The 20159-nt window shown below is 48.8% G+C and overlaps 1 protein-coding gene across 1 annotated transcript in view; it reads right to left on the bottom strand.

Annotated features, from left to right (window-relative positions):
- ADRA1D (adrenoceptor alpha 1D) overlaps nt 1-19446 on the bottom strand; it is a 31258-nt gene extending 11812 nt beyond the window's left edge. The window contains exon 1 of the mRNA XM_043479720.1: nt 18085-19446. Coding sequence (XP_043335655.1) covers nt 18085-19198 — 1114 coding nt within the window. The 5' untranslated portion in view covers nt 19199-19446. The remainder of the gene's footprint in view (nt 1-18084) is intronic.
- Between the last annotated feature and the right edge of the window lie 713 nt (nt 19447-20159).

Below are 20159 nucleotides of genomic sequence, written 5' to 3'. Positions count from 1 at the left end.
AGACATCATCCAGGAAGCACAGGCTACTTTGTCACCCTCACCATCCTCCGCAGCAACAGCAGCAGGGATCAAGGATAGGTGGCAAGAGTGTCTCATCCCAGGCAAAAGCCTCATGTGTTTGCCAGGGTAAGCAGAGCAGGGATAGTGGTCCTTGACAAGTCATGATACATGCTTTCTTTTCTTGTCCTCAAAGAAATAAGAGCAAGGTCCCGTACTGAGGGAGCAGAGGCACCATGCGTCCCACTTTGACCTGTGGGCTCTTGTATATCACCCACCTCCCACTTGGTGAGATTCCTGGTGCTGAGAGACAGTGTGGAGAAAGAGGAATGTCAGGTAGTATTGCGTGGCACAGGATTTTCAAACTCTGGTCATGCAGCCTTCAGCAAGTTATTTGGCCATCTAAGTCTCACTTTCCTTTTCTGTGAAATATACATAACAATGTTTCTCTGGAAGGGATTTTTTGACGAATCATAAATTTCAGGGTGTAAGACTTAGCAGGTTTGTACTAAATACTGGAGTCTATTCACTTCCCCTTCCCCTATTTCTGTGGCTTTTTGAGAGAGGAGACCTCAGTCCTGAAGGGACTTCGTTCTCAGCTCTGGATAGTGGCCAGAAACAGAAGCTGAGATTTGGTGGGTTTGGGGGAGGCTTGGGCATCAGTCAGAATGTGTTTAGGAGATAATGTCCCTTGGGAGAAGTATTGGGCAGTTGTCCCTGGAATCCAGGGGCCACCAGGGTTGACCTCAGCCTCCAGAAAGACAGCCTTCTGAACAGCATCCTTCAATGGCTGCAAAGTAAGACCGAGTGCTGAAAATAACTTTCTGACTCAGGCTAGAATTCTTTTATATTTAGCCCAGGATGACAAATCAGGGGACTATGCTTTCAGCAGTAAGCCAAAAACCAGCCAAGGGGCTTTGTTATCAATGTGGTTTTGATTTGAATTTTGTGGGGAACATGGCATATCTGTAGTGTGGCCTGGGCCTTGTTTTTAAGAATTAGAATTCTAATTTGTGCTCAACCAACCTATGTGGAAGCTTGCTGCCAGCTCAGAATTCCTTACACACAAAGGAGCTGGGATTCGAACTCAGCCTTTCAGCCCCACATTTTTCCTACCACGTCTTGCTGAGGTTTCTGTCTTACTTTGGTCCTCCCAGAAACAGACCTGAGACAAGGATTCAAATACAACTTGTTTATTTGGAAGGTAAATGAAACACCAGTAGTGAAGTGTGATAAAAAGAGGGAAGAGAAGGAAGCCAATGAAAGGAGAGTTAACAAGTTAGTCACTGCTATGGGCCACTGGGGTGCAATCTCTCTGGGAGCTCTGGGGGACTGTAGTTGTCGCACCAGTGGGGTGAGGGAGGTGAGGTATCTATACTCCCATTCCCATCAGTCAGTGTTTGGGCTGCTCCCTCAGGGTGTTAATTTTCCATAGTCCTGTCTTCTGTGTGGGTGGACAATGAGGATTTTGCTGGTCAGAGAAAGTCGAGGGCAAAGAGATGGAGGCAGCTGCTGGGGTGGAAAGTGACCCATTTACAGGAGGGCAGAGTGGGGCACTGATGGCAGCCTCCACAATTTTGTTTCATTGGCTGTCTGCCCTCTGTGCACAGACATCTTGCATGTAAAATACGGACATCTATGTCTTGGGCTCCAGCTTCCACAGGCAGGAGCTCTCGAGAGATTTCACTCTGTTCCCTTCACATATGACAGTACTGAGCTTCACACCTACCTCTGCATAGAGTGCTGCCGTCCACCCCCTATGCCTTCTTGCACCCTGCCTTACTCTTTGCTGCCTGCCTGTCCCAACCTTCTCTCATCTGCCCACAGCCTCTTTGAAGGTTTTCTGGGTCAGGGGACAGGGGGGCGTGTGGACACTTCCTTCCCTTTTGCCATGGACAAGGTAGGTAACTGAGACTCCCAAGGGTGCTCACTTGCATTATCCTTACAGGGCTGCCCGGGTGTGGGGTCATTAGTTGACCAGCCCCTTCTCAGCCACTCCCAACTTTCTCCTCCTCCAGCCACTCTAAGTTATGACTTCTTAGGCTGACCATTTATTTTGCCTCTCTTGCCTTCTCATTCATCTCCAGCTGCCCAGCACAAGCCTTTGCCAGTCTTGGAAGCCCAGTGACAGGAAAGCCTCAGTGGGTTCTAGAACCACAGGGGTTCTAAGACAAGGCCTCTGTCTCTCAGTACCTGGCAGCCCCCTTCTCTGCCCTGAGCTGATTCCCTCTCCTACTCCCCACACTATCCATGGCCTTTCTTGCAGGCATATAACCCAGCTGTGCTAACTCATCTTGGCAGTTGTCACTGGAAACAGGTGCTTATGGGACTCCCTCCCTCAGCATCCTGCCATCCAGGCACCTAGCACAACTCCCTTGTTCTTTCTCTTGTGATTCCTATTTCTCTTCCACCTTCCTGTGCATCAGCTAAGTAACCACACTGACTGCTTGCTGCCCTCTGGCCACAGTGGACTCCCTATTTTTTTTTCCATTTATTTTTATTAGTTGGAGGCTAATTACTTTACAATATTGTAGTGGTTTTTGCGACACATTGACATGGATCAGCCATGGATTTACATGTATTCCCCATCCCAATCCCCTAAACTCTGCACTTTTGCACAATCATCCTGGAATGCACTTCCTCTTTCCTCCACCTGGTAGTGCTGGCTCCAGTGGCATCTCCTCCTGGAAGCCTTCCTCCTACCACCCCCTCCCAACCCAGCAGAGTTAGTTGTATTCCCTCGTCCCCTAGCATATCTATTCACTTCTAAGTGCCAAGAACACTATAGGTAACTACTGGTTTCCCATCTATTTGATTCTTAAATGGTGAGCTCCCAACACCATGCTTGGCACATCACAGGTACTCCACACATTCTGACTCCTCTCTTTCTATCACCCTGTGAATCCCATCCATCACCAATTCCTGTTGGTCCTGAATCCCCCACTGTACACCATCCCCTGTTATCACCCTGGTACTATCATCATATACTTACAATTCCCTCCAAGTGGGCTCCCTGCTCCTGGCCCCGTGTCCCCCATAGTACCTGTTCTTCACACAGCAGCTGGGAAGATACCTTTTAAGACATAAGGCTGAGGATTTCATTTCTTCACTTCAACTTATATTCCACTGCTGACTGCAGCTTTCTATCCTCTCTCTCCCACTTTGTTATCTGTACTTTGACCTGCCAGCCCCTTGGATTTCTCCTAATATCTGTGCTTAACTGAGACTTCTGTTCTCATGCACCCCAGCTGTTGTTTCCTCAGGCCTTCCACGCCCATGTCCTTCTGGATTGGGTTGTATTTATTCAGTCAGATCCTAACTCTGGAGAGATCCACCCACTCTCTGAACATGCTTAGGGTCTTCGACCTCAGCTCTGCGTCCTGGCTTCCAGCAATCTTGCTGCCCATCCTCAACCCAGTCTCCTATGATTCCTCCACCTTTGAGCTTTTACCCCTCTCTACAGGCCAAGCAGTCTTCTGCTGCTTCACCTTCTCCAGAGCAGCTGATCTTACTTCCTGTTTTGCAGAGAAAACAAGACAAAGAAATACATGTGTATGTATGGCTGAGTCCCTTCACTGTTCATCTGAAACTATGACAACATTGTTAATTGTATATCTCCCAATACAAAATAAAAAGTTTAAACTTTGAAAATAACAAGAGAACAAGGCAAAGAAGTTGGACACTCACTCAAACCGTCTTCGCCTCTCTTCCTTATTGTTAAGAAAGGAGTCTCTCTTCCCACTCAAGGTTCACATCTTTACTTGCATTGTGGAGCTCTTGACCCATCAATCACTTGTGAGCTTGCCTCTATCACAGCTGCACCCTCTTTGCTGATTCTCTGGCTGTTACTTAATTCTCTCCACCCTTTCTATCCACACAGCCCATCTCCTCTCCCCCACCTGCTTTCCACTCCACTGCTTTGCCCTACTGACCCACTCCACCCTGGACCACTACCTGCAGATATTGCTCTCATCCATCCTGGACACTTCTCATCTCACCGAGGGCTTCTAGGGCACTGTTCTCTTGGATTTTCTATTCCATGTCAATTGCCTTTGCCCCGCTTTTTTTTCATGTCCCCACTGCTTTGTGTAGGAGTGCCCTTGCAAGGAGAGTCTTGTAATCTTTTCTTTTTGCATTTTCATTGCAGTTTCAACCAGGCTCACTGACTTTTGGCCAACTCCTACAGTTCTATCTTCAGCTCAGTCTATTTTCCCAAATTCTAGACTCATGGGTCCAATTACCTCCCAGACATCTCTGTTGGATGCCTACTGGCATCTCACACTTATCTGGCCCTCATGAAGCTTACATTTCATAGGGCAAGACCAGCAATACATACGATAAACAAGGAAAATACAAGCATATCAGATAATAAGACATGTTACTAAGAAAAAACAAAGCAGTGAAGATAGCTAGTGTGTGTTTATGTGTGTGTGTGTGCATGTGGCTGGGGGTGGCAGTATAAATTTTGGATAAAGTGGCCAGAGAAGGCCTACTAAGGATGTGACATTTGAGTAAGAGATGAATAAGCCATGTAGACATCTCAGGGAAAGCATTCCAGACAGAGGAGACAGCAAGTGCAAAGGCACTGAGGTGGCCCTGGCATGCGTGCAAAACAGTGACAAGGCTAGTGTGGATAATGGAGTGACTGAGGGCAGAACGGAAGGAGATGAGGTTGAAACTCAACCACTACGTTCCACCCTGTGCCCTCCTACCCTGTCTGAGACACCATCATCTCACTCCTTGAATAATTCAGCAGCCTCCCCATTGTCTCTTGTTTGTACTGTTGCAGCCTGAAATCTATCCTCAACCTGGCAGCTGGAACAATCCTTTATAAACAGATATGTCACTCCTTAGGCTCAAAACCCTCTAAGGGCTTCCATTCTTCCTCACATAAAAATCTATGACTACCTAGCTCAACATGTGGTCCCCCAACCCCCCTGACATCCTTCCCTACTCCCTCTTTCAGCCTCACTGCCCTCCTTTTGCTTCTTGGAAGACACACTCCCACCTTAGGCCTTTGAATTTGCTGTCCCCCAGAATCTTTGCCCCCAGAAATTCACATGGCTCCTGCCTTCATCTTTGCAGCGAGGTCTGTCTAACCTCCCATTTAAAATTGGAGTGTGCCTGGAAACAACCCAAGGGTCCATCAACAGATGACTGGTTTAAGAAAATATGGTATGTATAAAAAATGGAATATTACACAGCCATAAAAAGAATGAAACACTGCCACTTGCAGCAACATGGATGGACCTAGAGATTATCATATTAAGTGAAGTTTCAGGAAGAGAAAGACAAATATCATACGATATGACTTACATGTGGAATCTAAAAAATGATATGAATGAATCTATGTATAAAACAGAAACAGATTCACAGACATAGAAAAGCAAACTTATAGTTACCAAAGGGGAGAAGGAGAGAGGGACAAATTAGGAGTGTGAGATTAACAGACACAAACTACTACACATAAAATAGATAAGCAATTTACTGTATAGCACAGTGGACTATATTCAGTATATCGTAATAATCTAGAAAGGAAAATTATCTGACAAAAATCTCTGCTGTACACCTAAAAATAACATGATATTATAAATCAACTTTAATAAAAAATGGCAGTGTCCCCCACCCCATACTCATTTCCCTCAACTATATCTGTGACCCTTATCACCTTCTCTTGTACTATTTGAGTTATTCTTCATTGTGTCTATCATCTTTCTCCCTGCAGTAGGAGTCTGGGGGGCAGGACTAGTGTCTGTTTTGAATGGCAATGCATTCCCATTGCCCAGAAGACCTCATGAGTATGCTGAACACACCATAGGTGCTCAACACTTTCTGAGTTTACTGAATGATTCTCTCTTTTCTACCTTTTATGTCACCATGTCTGGGTCATTCATTTTTCTCTCTAGTGGGGTCCCTCCCTTTACCTCATTCCTGAAGCCTTTGCTTACTCTGGCATCTCATTGTATTTACTTGGCTGTGACAGTATTTACTTGGCTTGTCTTCTCTACTCTGCACATGGCTACTGGAGACTTATTGTAAAAGAGAAAAGTGTTTCTCTCCTCTCCCTTCTGAAAACCGTTAGCGGCTTCCTATGGCTTTGAGGAATAAACCCAAAATTTCTTGTGTCTCATTCAAGTATTTTTAGACTCCCATGCTGAATTCATCTTACCTCCTTCCCAAATTGGCCGCACAAAGCCACAAGCATGTCTTCCCACAGGGACTGGACTCCTGCATTTCTGCATGACCCAGACTTCTCCCAAGGTGCTTTCTGCTTCCTCCCACCCATCCCTCCAGCCCAGGTCAGTTGTCCTCCCTGAACAAACCTGAGTTAGGTGCCCCTTTATGCATGCCTGCATTTTAACAAATAAAATTAGTTACTGTTCTATCTATTCTCCCAGACTCTAGGTTTCTTGATGGCAGCTGTAGGATTCTTTTCATCCCAGCCTCTAACACAAGTGCCTAATCCAGAGCAGGGGTTGTAAAGTGAGTGAGTAAGTGCCGTGTGGGTAGGTGCAGGTAGCGTCTAAAGTGACAAAGAAGGAAATGGGAGCTCATGCTTGCTTTCTGAGTGTTTAGTACCTACCAGGCTGCATGCTGGGCCCTGTATGCAGCACTTCTCACTTAATTCTCATGGCATTAGGATCCTACTTTGTAGAGATTCTAATTACCTCCAGAGGACAAGTGGAAGGGTCAGGATTTGAACCTGAATCAATCTAGCCCCAAAGTGCTTGGTCTTCTCATGACATCATGTAAAGATAGGAAAAAAACTTCCCCTGGTCCTCCAGGGGTCCTGGAGGTCAGGATCCACAAAGGATCACTTAATACCTTCCAGCAGCTACTCCACAAACAGCAAGCCCATCCCTACCTCTGGTCTTCGTACAACTGGCCTGGCCTGGAGAATGGCCTTCCTCTTTTCTCCACAGTGGGTCCCTCCAGTTCTTCAGACTCAGGCACAGAACTGCCTCTCCAGGAGCATTTCTGTGATTAATTCCACTCCTAGGATCTGCCAAGGTGACCATGGTTTCTGGAGTGTATGTGCCTTGAGCACCTTGATTCTGCCTCCACATAAGTGGCATGTGTTGGCCTTCCCTATGACCTTTGGGGTGGCCTGTGGGGCCTACCACATCAAGTTCAGCTCCTGTGCACCCAGAACCATCCAGAACATTCAGAAAGTCTGGGCTGTTGCCTGCTTGCTGCATCTCAGGAGGGAGTGTCAAACAGACCCCAGCCTCCTGGGAGGAGCCCCAGAAAGCCACTTGGCCATCTGTCCTTCAAGTCTCTGCTCAAGTCACCTTAAAGGTTTGAAGTTGATGTTGTTAGTGCCCCACCCAGGTGCCCCCAGCTGCTGTGACTGTTGGCTGCTAATGGCTTATAATTGCCCCTTCTTTGGAGAATTACTCTTGACCAATGTGAGCTGCTTCAACTGGGAGATGATACTTTCCCACCAAGGTGGTGGTCCACAGCCAGTGACAGACTGAGTGGGAAGGAAAAGGCCAGCCTTCATGTCTCCAGGTGGTGCAATTCTGTTGTCATTCTCGCTCCAGGGCTCCCGGTGGGGTCAGGCTGAGGCCAGACTCTGAGACCACATCCGGGGGTTAGGTCTTTTCTGACTTATTCTGCTTCCCTCCCTCCCTCCCAGATACCACAGGAGCGCTTCCCTCAGTCCATCACTTGCGTAAGAACCCCTGCCTCAGGCTCTGAGTACAGGGACATGACCCAAGACACTCTTTGCATGGATATGTCTTCAAAGTTCTCTTGATTGGTCCCAAATCTATAATCCAGGGATTAGCTCTTGGTCACTGTTTCAACTCTTCTGCCCACTGCTGGGAAAGGCAGGGCGTAGATGTGCATGTTCATGTTCATTTCTCTCCACTCAACAGGCAGGCTGGAGCATGGGAGTGGACACATTGGCCTATGAGGAGAGGTGGTCAGGATGTAGTAGGAAATGACTGCAACCACAGCCCTTGCTGTTTCTCTCTGCTCCTTGACCTTGTTTTCGCATGTGTCCATCAAGCTTGCTCCCACCTGCCTTCCTCTATTCTCTGCATTGGGGTGCCTCTATCAGGAATCTAACCTAATGTCCAGGATGCTGAACATCCACTGATCAGAAGAGGCAGGGCCTTGTCTATGAGGGCAGGTTACCCCACTCTCTGGCACACTTGGTTGGGCCAGCCTGGCCTGCACATTACTGGGGAAACTAGGACAGCCTGTGAGCTTTGTGGGAAAGTCTGCAGCCTTATCACAGGTCAATCCCCTCTCTTAAGTAAGAGAAACGTCCAGGCCCAGGAGATGCTAGAGCTGGCCAATCTGGCCAAGCCTTGCTGAGGAGTGACAGTGCTGAAGGCAAGAGGGGAATGTGTGATTAACAGCATTCTTCTGGCATCACCAGAAGTGAACTTGTTCTTGGAAGAATGTCAGAATTCTCTGCCACCAGACTTGTTCATAGCTTGCGGTCAGCAACGAACTATCAGGCTACACCCCAGGCTTTCCCCTTTCCCACTCCCTCCCCAGCGAGTGACTTTTCTATCCCAGGCAGCCATTTTCTCTAGCCAGAATGAAATATAAGGGTTAAAATATCACATTCTCTCAGATATTCAGGTCTCTCCTGCTTCCCAGGAGGGACTTGCCAGGTGGTGCAGTGGTAAAGAATCCACCTAACAATGCAGGAGACGCAAGTAGTGTGGGTTCAATCCCTGGCTCAGAAATATCCCCTGGAGTAGGAAATAGCATCCCACTCCAGTATTCTTGCCTGGAAAACTCTGTGGACAGAGGAACCTGGCAGGCTACAGTACATGGGGTCACAAAGAACAAGATACGACTGAGTACACACATGCATGCGTGCGCATACACACACAGACACACACACACTGCCTAGGAGAAAAGGAATTCCCAGTCCTAGACTCCCTTTCATTCTTCCAGTTCTTTCAGCTGCTCACTCAATGCTTCTACTCTTCAGAATTCAATTTCACCTTCCCCAAGAGAGGCTGGAAGCAGTGACCTCTTTGCTATATTTTAAAGGGTCAGCCTCTCTCATAAGGCACACTTGAGCTGAGACCTGAAGACTCTCTGAGGGAGTGAGTCATGCATCTTTCTGAGGAAAGAAAATTCCAGACAGAGGAAAGGGGATGTGCAAAGGCCCCGAGGCAGCAAGGCACCTGACAAGTTGGAGGACAACCAAGAAGTTAGGACTGCTGGAACAGAGAAGGGGAGACAGAGATGGTAAGAGATAAGGCCATTTTGAAGCAGAAACAACCATGGAAGGCTGTCAGAAAGAGGTAACCTTAATAGGGTCCAGATCTCAGATGGATAATGAAGACAGGGAGTTGAGGGTACTGTGGGGCTAGCTGTGTCAAGCTAAATCTCTTGAATTCCCTGTGTTGACAATTTTCCATGCTGACAGGTAACTGGCGGGTATCTGGTTTGAGATAGGAAAAGAATAGATCAGAAGTCCTTCTGTGTCCCGTGTCTTTCTCAGGATCCTTGAACTCTGTGGGGCTGGCCTAACCTTGGATATCCTTCTGCAGCTGTAGGGATTGACAGGGAGGGCCAGTTCTTGGATCCACAGAGGATGCCTGGTAGTGCCCAAGGCAGGGAGATGAGTCATAGACCTATTCAGTGTCCTACACTGGGCCCCATCCATTTCCCTTCAGTTCTTCTCCCTTCCCTTCTCACTTCTCCAACATCTCTCTCTCCCCTCCCATTTCACTCTTGTTACTTTTTAACTTATTTCCTGATCTGTGGCCTTGGAGGAGTCACACTCCAAGCTCCATATGCCCAAGGCCGAAGTCCCTGCCAAATGGCCCTGTGCTAAGCTGAACATGATCCTATTCTGAGCATGAACCTTTCAGTTCTTGGGTCATACTGACGAATGGTTCCTAAGTCGGAGCAGATCAGTGCTTGTGCCAGAGGAGAGAAGGTTTCCAGACAGTGGTCATTTTGTCCAGGAGTCCCAGCACTGAGTAGATGGTGCATTGCCCATTAGGTCCCAATGCTGGCTTTCAGGGGCTCAGGCCAATGTTCTGCTGGGTCATCATCTGCAAAGGAGGGCAGGGAAATCCTCTAGTATTCAAGAAGACCTTTTTGTGGGCATATAGCCCAGGATGGAGCAGGGTTCAAGTGGGGTCAGAAGTAGGCTCAGGAACTCAGAGGTTTTCTCACAAGGAGTAGGCTCAAGGGCTCTGGGGGTTTGGGAGGATCAAGACAGACAGGAAGTGGTCATGTCCTGTGGTGATGCTCACGGCCCTCATGGCCAGGATCTGGGGCAGAAGGGAGCCTGGAACTGAACCTGAGGGGGGTAAGTAGGCACTGAAGCATTTGGTGAGAGTCAAAGCTTAAAACATGGCAGATCCCAACTGATCCTTAACCCTAGCTTCAGCCTGGCCTCTGTTCTCTGACCTACGGAGGAAGTAACAAGGACTCTAAGGGCCAGAGTACTTGGGTTCTAAACTCAGCTCTGATATTTAGGATTAAGATTAATATCGGAATTTTTTTTTTTAAAGAAGTAAGTAGCATGGGATATTCAAGAAGGTGAAAATTTCAAGAAGGTGAAAAGGAGAAAACGTTACAGTGAGAAAGTGGGAGTGAGTGAGGGTGAAGGGGCCACAAGGTTGAGGGTGAATCATTTTTAAGAAGTTGTGGATACATATACATGCTGTATGAGCAGGCAGAGGAGAGGTGGAAGTTAAGGAGGGATGAGAAATAACTTACAGAGGGAAATCCCTTGGGAAGGAAAGAGGGTTGAGAGAGATTCAGAGCTGACAGGGACCTGCAGGACTTTAAGGACATCCTGAGGACTGCCCTGAGGAGGAGACCTAACCAACGGAAAGTGGGATTTTTCTTTTCTTTTTTTTTTTAAACGTGTTCTTTTAACGTGTTCTTCCAGTATTAGACACTGGTTTGTTGTGGTTCATAAGAGCTGATTGATAAATTTTCAGGAACTTTGCAAGCTGGCTGTCTCTTTGGTAGTTTGAAATTGACCATGGTGGGAATATTTCCATCATGGAAATGGACAGATGTTACAAATTAGCCCACACTTCAAAGCCAATCTTAAACACTTGCCAGCACACCTCTGTGTATCACATGGAGGAATGACTTGATTCAGGGTCTGGGGCTCACAGAAGTAGGTGGAGGCAAGGGAGTTAAAGATGGCAAGAGAGGGTGAAGTGATGGATTATGGTGCCAGTTGGAAACGGAGGCCTAACTGACAAGAAGACAAGGGGAAAGGCAGGGAGGTGAAGGCTTGGTCAAGGCTGGAGTCAGTAAGCAGAATGAGCAGGTGGACTCAAGTGGCGGAGATTTACTGAGGATTTAGGGGCTCATAGATCAAGGTGGCACATAGGCCAGGGCATGACCCTGGGAGAAAGAGTGGAGGGAGAGTCACAGGGTGTCAACATGGGTCAGCTTCAGTACAGTGGAGTCACAAAGATAACCAGGGTGGAGATGAGCATGGGGGAGAAAGTACATGACCCCCGTATCCTAGTTTTAAAGAATGAGGTGGAGTGATTAACAGCTCATCAGATGTTTGGGACAAACATATCAACAGGAGTTGGGCAGAGTACAGGACCCTAAGTGGAGGAAGGGTATGTATTCACCCAAGAACAGGAGCCTACCCTCCATCAGTGGTATATTTTTCTTTTCCCAAAAAAAAAAAAAAAAAAAAAAATCTCCTAGCTCTGTCCACTGAGTCAGTGGCCAACTTAATATCAATGAACATCTGAGAGCTCAGACTGTGGTCTTTAAATGATAATTTTTCACTAAAAGAGACCAGGCCTCTTTAGAGAAATGGGACAGGTCAAAAAAAGTACAAGCTGAGCCTGAAACATCTCATCAGACCAGAAAATTCAGGACTCTCTGGGTTATGCCATAGGTCTCATGAGTCAACCTGAAAGGGCACCTATTGGCTAGCCCTCAAACAGTGACATATATAATGTGTGACAGATTAAAAAGTCACTTTATCATGGTACTAAAATATCTGTTGGTCCCTTTTGGAAACATGGATAGGAAATTGACTTTTTTTGATAATGGAGAGCATTGAGCAGCTCTCCTACTTTTCTTGTATAGACTCTATTTCAAGTGACCAAACATCTAGTGGTGAATTCTTTTTAGAATTTAAGTCTACAAATGCAGAAGGAACGACAGAATTTGGATATCACCACTTTAAACCCCAGTGATACAATGGCTCCCGGCCATGGTCAATGGCTGCTAAAACTAGCAGGTAAAAGGTTGATGGGACATTTTATAATAAATGAATCAAGATGACTGCATCTGAACCCCTGGTCAATCTTAACATTATGAAAGAAGAATTTTTGTCCCAGACACTGAGTTTGAATCTGCTTAAGCCAATTTATATGATGTACCGGGAACAGTAGGACACATTAAATGGCACTATAGGGATGCAGGGCTCCCCCAGTGGCTCAGACAGTAAAGAATCTGCCTGCAATGCAAGAGACCTGAGTTTGATTCCTGGGTTGGGAAGATCCCCTGGAGAAGGGAATGGCTACCCACTCCAGTATTCTTGCCTGGAAAATTTCATGGACAAGGGAGCCATTGCAAAGAGTTGGACATGACTGAGCATCTGAGCACACAGGGATGTAAACTTCAAACTGTGGGCAACTCCTTTGGGATGAACTATCTGATTTCTTCACCAAATAAGATAAAAGGGGAAAGGTGGGGAAAAGGTAATCTTATCAATTAAAGAAATGGTGGAGGTAAATCAACTGCATGTAATAGATGTACTTTTTTTTGAGACCCTAATTCAAACAAACTAAAAATTTATGAGGTAATCAGCTACATATGAACACAAAGACATTTGGTATCCATTAAACAAGTATTTTTATGTATTATAATGGACTGTAGTTTTTTTTTAAAGTTCTTCTAAAAATATTGAAGAATTTACAGATAAACTGATATGGTATCTTGGATTTTCTTCAAAATAATAAGCAATGGTGGAAAGCGGGTGGGGGTTGGAATGAACCAAGATCAGTTGGTTGGGTTGATACTTGTTGAAGCTGGGTCATAGGTACTAGGGCCATCACACTGTCTACTCATATATTTGAAACTATCCATGATTTTTTAAAATGGAAAATAAACCCCCTAGCTCATTACTTGTTCATAAAAATCACACAATAAATGTTAGCTGTTATATTTAAAATTTTGGGGGCCACATAAATAGGGGGGTCACCCCCAATACATTGCTAGTAAGAGGGGGGTCTACTTTATATAGAGGCTGTTATACTAAGTGAAATAAGCCAGTCACAAAAGGACTGTATGATTCCACTTCTATGAAGTATCTAAAACAGTTAAAATTCAAAGAATCAAAGACAGGAATGGTGGGAGCCGAGGGCTGGAGGGAGGGGGAGAAGGGGAATTGCCAATCCATAGGCATAAAGTTTTAGTTAAGCAAGACGAAAGAATTCTATAGATCTGCTGCACAAACTTGCGCCTAGGGTTAACAATGTTCATGTTTAGAAATGTTGAAAGGGTAGCTCTCATGTTAAGTGTTCTTGCCACAGTAATAATGATAATAATAATAATAAAGATACAGGGCTATGCTTTGTCACCCAGATCCTTGGCATGGAAGGAAGTGAAGAGACCCTGGGTTCTGCCACTTCTTCCTTCTACACTCACTGAGTGAGGACCTGCTATGTGCCAGATGCCATAAGGGCACAGATAGAGATGTAATGTCAGTTTCTTCCTCAGGCTTTTGGGCCAGGGCACAGTAATGTTATTCCTGAACACTTGCCACAGTACACCCCCTGCCTCTCTCTGTGCGTCTGTGGACCTTGTATCACCTCAGGGAGCCTGTGGAGATGGGTCCCTCCGCACTTGGCCAAACTCTTGAGATGCAAACACTGATTCTACCCTCCATGCCTGGCTGCTAAAGTGTGCTTTCCAGCCTGGACACCAATTCCTCAGATAACTCACAGCCTCCTCCTGCCTCTTCCCACCTCTCTTCCTCTCACTTTCTCTCTCATTAAGGCATAAGATACTGACAGTCAAATTTATAAAGTGGGTACATTTTATGAATACAGACTGATGACTTTACATATATATTCACCAACGTAGTCACTGTTCAGATAAAGTCACAGACAGGGCAATGGAGGTGGGGGGAATGGCCCCGAGTCCCTCTCTGAGCCCCTCAGGACTTTAGCCCTGTGTCTCTGTCCCAGTCTTTCCTGCCCGGCCACTTAGGTCCCAGTGGCCCCACAGCTTAGCATACCTTGGCTGTATGTCTCTCTGCTGCAGCTCTAGCTTGACTAAAACATTTTAGGTGATAGACGGCCTCTGTGCCAACTTCCCCATGGAACCCTGGGCCCACTTCCTAAGGCTTTTGATACCCTCTGGGGCTGCTCCCTGGCCATGTCACTATTGTGCCTGAGGCTCCTGCTTCCACTTGGCTTTGTGTGTGGTGATGTGGGTAAAGAACACCCTGGGTCTGCTCGACAACTCCCAGGTTGTCGCCCTACTGGGTGCCTTCATTTCCTGGCCTGTGGCCCTTGCTGGCATACAGTACTCTTTTTCAATCCTCCCATCTTTGCTGCTCCTCACACCTTATAGCCAGTAAGGAGGGAGGTACCACTTCTCTTGGCTGCCCCCTTTTCTGCCTCCTCTGGTTCTTTCAAAGTTGGTGCTCCCTAAGGCTCCTTCCCCAGCCCCTCTCATCTCTTTGTTCCTCCATCCTCTTCCTTGGAGACTGTACCCTCACACCCCCCTTTTGCAAACACATCCATCCTTGGTCCCCTTATCTAAGTTCCCAGCACCTTCTTCCCCAAGCACATACTGCCACTTCATACCAAAATGTGGCAGATCCCTGGATTCCACATTCACCCCAAAAACTGTTGCTCAGAATGTTCCCTGTTCCTCCAAAAGTGCCTCCCTTCTTCCAGGCCTGCCTCAGAGCTCTTGGAGGGGGAGGCTTGCCCTGTCCTTCCTGCACAGCCCTCAGATGACTCCTGCTTGTACTGCAGGCTCTGTCCTCCTGTTCTTTCTGTTGTCCTGCCCTCCGAGCCACATCATGGCAGATCAGAATATTCTGTATCCTTGCTTGGCCTCAGTCCTGCTTGCTCATTATTGCCAGATTCCACTCAGTTTGGCTCCATCAGTGGCCCTGGGCTGTGTTCCAAAACTTGGTGAGGTGCCCAGTGCAGACTAGCAGGAAGGGAGAGGCAAGGATAGCCCCTGGGTTGCCATTCCAGCTGTGAGGAGCAGCCGAGATGAGGGACTGAGGAAGAGCAGTGCATGCCAACAAGGGAAGAGGCCACGGAGATTTAGGGATGACTTCCTAGAGGAGGCAGACGTGATCTCAACCTCAAAAAATAGTAGCCTTTTGCAGTGTTGATTGTAACAGTGGAAAATTAGAAAAACTGAACACTCAGCAGGAGACTCTGTCAACACACCATGGAATACACTCAAACAGAATATTATATTGTTGCTAAAATAACCAGAATGGATAAATCTCAATGACAAAACATTGGGTAAAAAAGGCAAACTGAAGATGAATGTGCATAGCTGGTACAACTTATATAAGTCCGCAGGACACACAGGACAATACTGTTTATTATTATGGATTCAGGTGTTTGTGGTAAGAGTAAAAACATGTGTGTGGGAGTGATAAACACTAGATTTACCTCTGGGGAGAGAGGAAGGGACAGGAGGAGGGAACTTAGTTGTGGCTGTTCTATTTCTTTGAAAAGAGAGAGGAAGTGATCTGAGGCAAACGTGAAATGTTATCATCTGTTCAATATGGCTGATGACAGATACATGGGCACTTATATTATTTTCTCCTTATCTGTGCATTATTCTGTAACTAAAATTTTTAAAAGAAGTTAAAGGAACATAAAGGGAGGTGGCATTCTATATGCACCCTGATCATTCCTGACAGGGGGCCAGTATGAACGAAGGGGTAGGGAGGAGGCTGAGGGCACCTGGAACAGGTCACAGCTGTGGTTTGGTTGGTAGGAAAGAAACCTGGGCAGTAGGCTTGGGAGGATTCTAAATCCTGGATATGTGGGTTTCTAAGAGGGGGGCCACACCAACTTTCTCTTGCCTATTTGCCACCTCCTGCTCCATCCATCCCTCTCTCTTCCCTGACAGCAGCCTCTGGCAAGACGATTTTCAAGCTGGTGATTTAGTCATTCCTTATCTTGTATTTACTGAGCCTCTACTACAAAAGCAACAGCTCACTCTGTACTCACCATGTGTCTGTTAAATTCACACATAATATCTCACTCAAGTATCACCATAGTAGTACAAGTGGGTATTATTACCATCATTGCCATCCCTAGTTTATAGATGAGAAAACAGAGGCAGAGAGGTTCAGGGATTTGCTAGCAGTTACACAGCCCATAAGAAGAGCTGGGTTTTGAGACCAGGCTCTGGCACCAGAGCCTGTGGATCATTCTATTCTCCTCCATTGTTCCCCATATGCCAGGTACTGTACTGGGCACTGGTGATTACATAACTGACATAGTCTGTCCTCACAGAGCTTCTGGGTCAGTGGTGGCAGGGGGCAATCATACCCCAAGTCAAGTAACACAGAAATGTGATTACAGCTAAGGAGCTAATAAAAGAAAAGAAACTCGTGCCCAAGGGAGAATATACAGAGAAAGACACAGCAAAATTGAGAAAAAAGAAGAAAGGCCTTAATGAAGTAGGAACATTTATTCTGAGACCTAAAAGATGGGGAGATAGCCAGAAGGATTTGGAGAAAGCAAGCCAGACAAAAAAAAAAGAACAAGTGTAAGGTATGAGCTTGGCATGATCAAGGACCCAGAAGAGGGCCAGAAGGGCCTGAGTGCACAGTGAGCAAAGTTCAGGGCAACAAAGCCATGGGGTCAGGGGGGAGGTAACTCATCACTCAGATCCTTCCTTGCAGAAGAGGGACCATATGTCTGGGTTTACCCACCATAGTCCTGGTATGTGCCTGTGATCTCAGTGTAAATATACATTTTATAGCTCATTTTGGTCTGGACAGTAATAAAGTTGAAGGTCACTCTATCATAGGCTATGATGGACAGTTTGGATTTTGTTTCCAGGACAGTAGAAAAGCATTGAGGGATTTTAGTAGAGAATGACACTCTAATTTATAATGCATAACGATCACTCTAGCTGATGTGAGGAGAGGACCTGCAAGGGAGCAGGAGGGGGCTACTGTTCCTTTCCTGACTCAGCTGCAGAGCGCGGAAGGAGCAAGGCCTGAGAAAGGGGAGGTTCTGGCTTGGGCTGGCTGAAGTTCCAACCATGGGAGTAATGAATGTGTCCCCAGAGATGCTGTTCCCCTTCCCCTCCCTGTATTGGAAGCCCCAGGGCTTCCAGAAGGGGCCTCAAGGTATGGGAGGAAGTTCCTGAGAACAGCTGCCCACCTCCCAGGACAACAAGAGAGCCTGTGGAAGAAATAGCAAAGTTCTCTGGAAGTGCTGAAGGACTTGGTAAATTTGAGAAACTACAATGAACAATATTAACTTTCCATATGATAATATGTCCTTTACTTTTCCTTCTCATGCCTATTTCAGAAGTGAGAGCCCAGGGTATTCACAAATACCAGCTGGGGAAGGCCTCTCAGAGGGGGCCAGCTTCCCAACTGAGAGAAAGCAGGTGGCTTTGGGTGTCTGCTGATGTTCATTGTAGACTGGCCAGGGATTGCTGCCCATGAATGAATGCAGGCCAACCCACCCTGGGTGCCACTACTGGGTGTTGGCATTTAAAGCTGGGGGTGCAGAGAGGGGGATATATAAACAAGCAGATACACTGTTCCCCAGTTACTATGGGAAGTCACCTACACAGATTTCCATTGATCTTTTATATTTAGAACAGTAGGGAACTTAAAACAAGCCCAGGGCTTCTACTAGCAGTGAAGAAGGCGGTCAGAAAAGTGAGTTCATAACAAATCCTGCAAGCAGGAAGAGCCTGTTATTCTCCCACAAAGCAGCAGAAGCACCTAAGAGACCAGGCAGGTTGCTAAGTAAACCTTCCACGTTCAGGTGGACAGTCACTCTCCACTTGGAGAGCCATCCAAGTCTGGGTGCCAGGAAGGGACGGCCACAGGCTCAGGGAGGGAGGTTAGAGGTTGGTGGGAGAGGGGTCACTCACCCAGCGGCAGGACGAAGAAAAAGGGGAACCAGCAGAGCACGAAGACGCCCACGACAATGGCCAGCGTCTTGGCCGCCTTCTTCTCGCGAGAGAACTTGAGCAGACGGACCGACAGGGAGCTGCGCAACGTGCGACCCTTGGTGCTGCGCATCCCCCAGTGGGTCTCAGCTGAGCCAGCGCTGGCCCCGCGACAGTGGATGCGCAGCACCACCTCGGAGGCCTTGCCGCGCTCGCGTTTGACGCCCGCCTCCAAGCTGCGCGTGGTGCTTCGCGCTACCACGTAGACGCGGCAGTACATGACCACGATGACTGCCATAGGCAGGTAGAAAGAGCACAATGAGGAGAAGACAGCATAGCCTGCCTCCTCAGTGATGCCGCAGAAGCTCTCATCAGGGGGCACCGGCTCCTTCCATCCCAGCAGTGGCCCCACGGACACGACGAGAGCTACGGCCCAGAGCAGCGCCAGGATGGCTGCTGCCTTGCGCTCAGTCATGATGGAGGGGTACTTCAGCGAATGGCGTACACCCACGTACCGGTCCACAGAGATGGTGCAGAGGCTGAGGATGGAGGCCGTGCAGCACAGCACGTCCACGGCGGCCCAGACGTCGCAGAAGGCCCGGCCAAAGGCCCAGAAGCCCAGAACCTCCATGGTGGCCGAGAACGGGAGCACTGTGGCGCTCAGCAGCAGGTCGGCCACAGCCAAGTTCACAATGAAATAGTTTGTGACCGTTTGCAGGTGGCGGTTGCAGGCCACCGCGAGGATGACCAGCACGTTGCCCGCCACAGCTGTGAGGATGAAGGCTGCCAGGAAGACGCCCACGCCCACTCCCTGAGCACTCACCACCAGCCCCTCGACGGCCGCTGTGCCATTCACCTCGCCGCCGGCGCCTGGGCTCCCCGGCTCTCCAGAGGAGCTCCGGTTGTCCTCGCTGCTGCCGGCGCCCACCACGCCGCCGCCGCCGCCGCCGCAGCCCGCGGCCGCAGGCACGCCGTCCACCGCCTGGCCCTCAGAGGCGGCAGAACCGCCCGCGCCTCCCCCTCTACCACCCCCACTGGCGCTGCTGTCCGAGCCGGGTCCCTCGAAACTGAAGCTCAGGAGATCGCGGAAAGTCATCTCAACGCGCAGCCGTCGGGGGCCCGGCCTGGGCACACGACGAGCGACTGGTAGAGCGTGGGGCACCGGGCAAAGCCTCGGGGCTCCGTCTCCAGCCCTACGCGCCGGTCTTGTCAGGGTCCTACTCCAGTTCCTGTGACGTGGAGCGCAGCTGCTCGCGAGCGGAGTGGGCTGGCCGCGTAGTGGAATCGAAGAACCGGGGCCGGCGACGCGCGCCGCTCCCGCAGCGTGCCCAGGCGAGCTGGCAAAGCCGCGGCCGGGCTGTGAGGGCGGCGACCGCTGTGGCGCTCGCTCCTGAGCGCCGAGGGCGGGACCGAGCCAGGGCAGCCCGAGGAAGGAGGAGGGGGTGGCCGGCTCCGAGGGACCGGCGCCACACTTGCGGGATGAAGGGGATCTGTGCTCCGAGCCAGCTGGCGTTCCGGGGTCCCCAGGGGCGGCAGCGGTGGCTCACGCTCCGACCCCGCGGCAGCCACCCCTGCCGCGCCTCAGATGCCCTTGCCGGCCCTCTCTCTAAGCGATCGGCTCCCGGCCCTCTCCCGCGTCCCTCCCGAGCCTCCTCACCCTTTTCTCTCAGCTGCGTCTTCCTGCCGCCTTTCCCCCAGCGTCGCGGTCACTGCTGGTGCCCTTAGGGGCACTGAAAGTAGAAGGTGCAATTCCGGGGTCCCCGGTGGCCGTCAGAGAGCAGCAAGCGCCTGAGATCTGCAGACTGCGGCTGGGCCTCGCCGGGCTGCGGCGGGTCACCTCCAGGGACAGCCTGGATCAATCTGCTGCACCTCCTTTCTTCTCTCAGGGTACTGGGCAAGGGAGGATCTCAGTCACCTCTGTCCAGTGTCTTGGTGTGGAGAGCCAGGGAGGAGGTCTGAAGCTTGGGGGGCCTGTGATGGGGAAGGAACAAGAGACTACTTATATGGTTACAGCCTTCAGACCCTGCCCAGGACACATCAGTCTGCATATACCAACT

This window comes from Cervus canadensis, chromosome 10 (assembly GCF_019320065.1).
Source record: "Cervus canadensis isolate Bull #8, Minnesota chromosome 10, ASM1932006v1, whole genome shotgun sequence".
In the NCBI taxonomy this organism is placed as follows: Eukaryota; Metazoa; Chordata; class Mammalia; order Artiodactyla; family Cervidae; genus Cervus; species Cervus canadensis.
The sequence above is the reverse complement of the archived record's forward strand: the minus strand, read 5'-3'. Positions and strand labels throughout refer to the sequence as shown.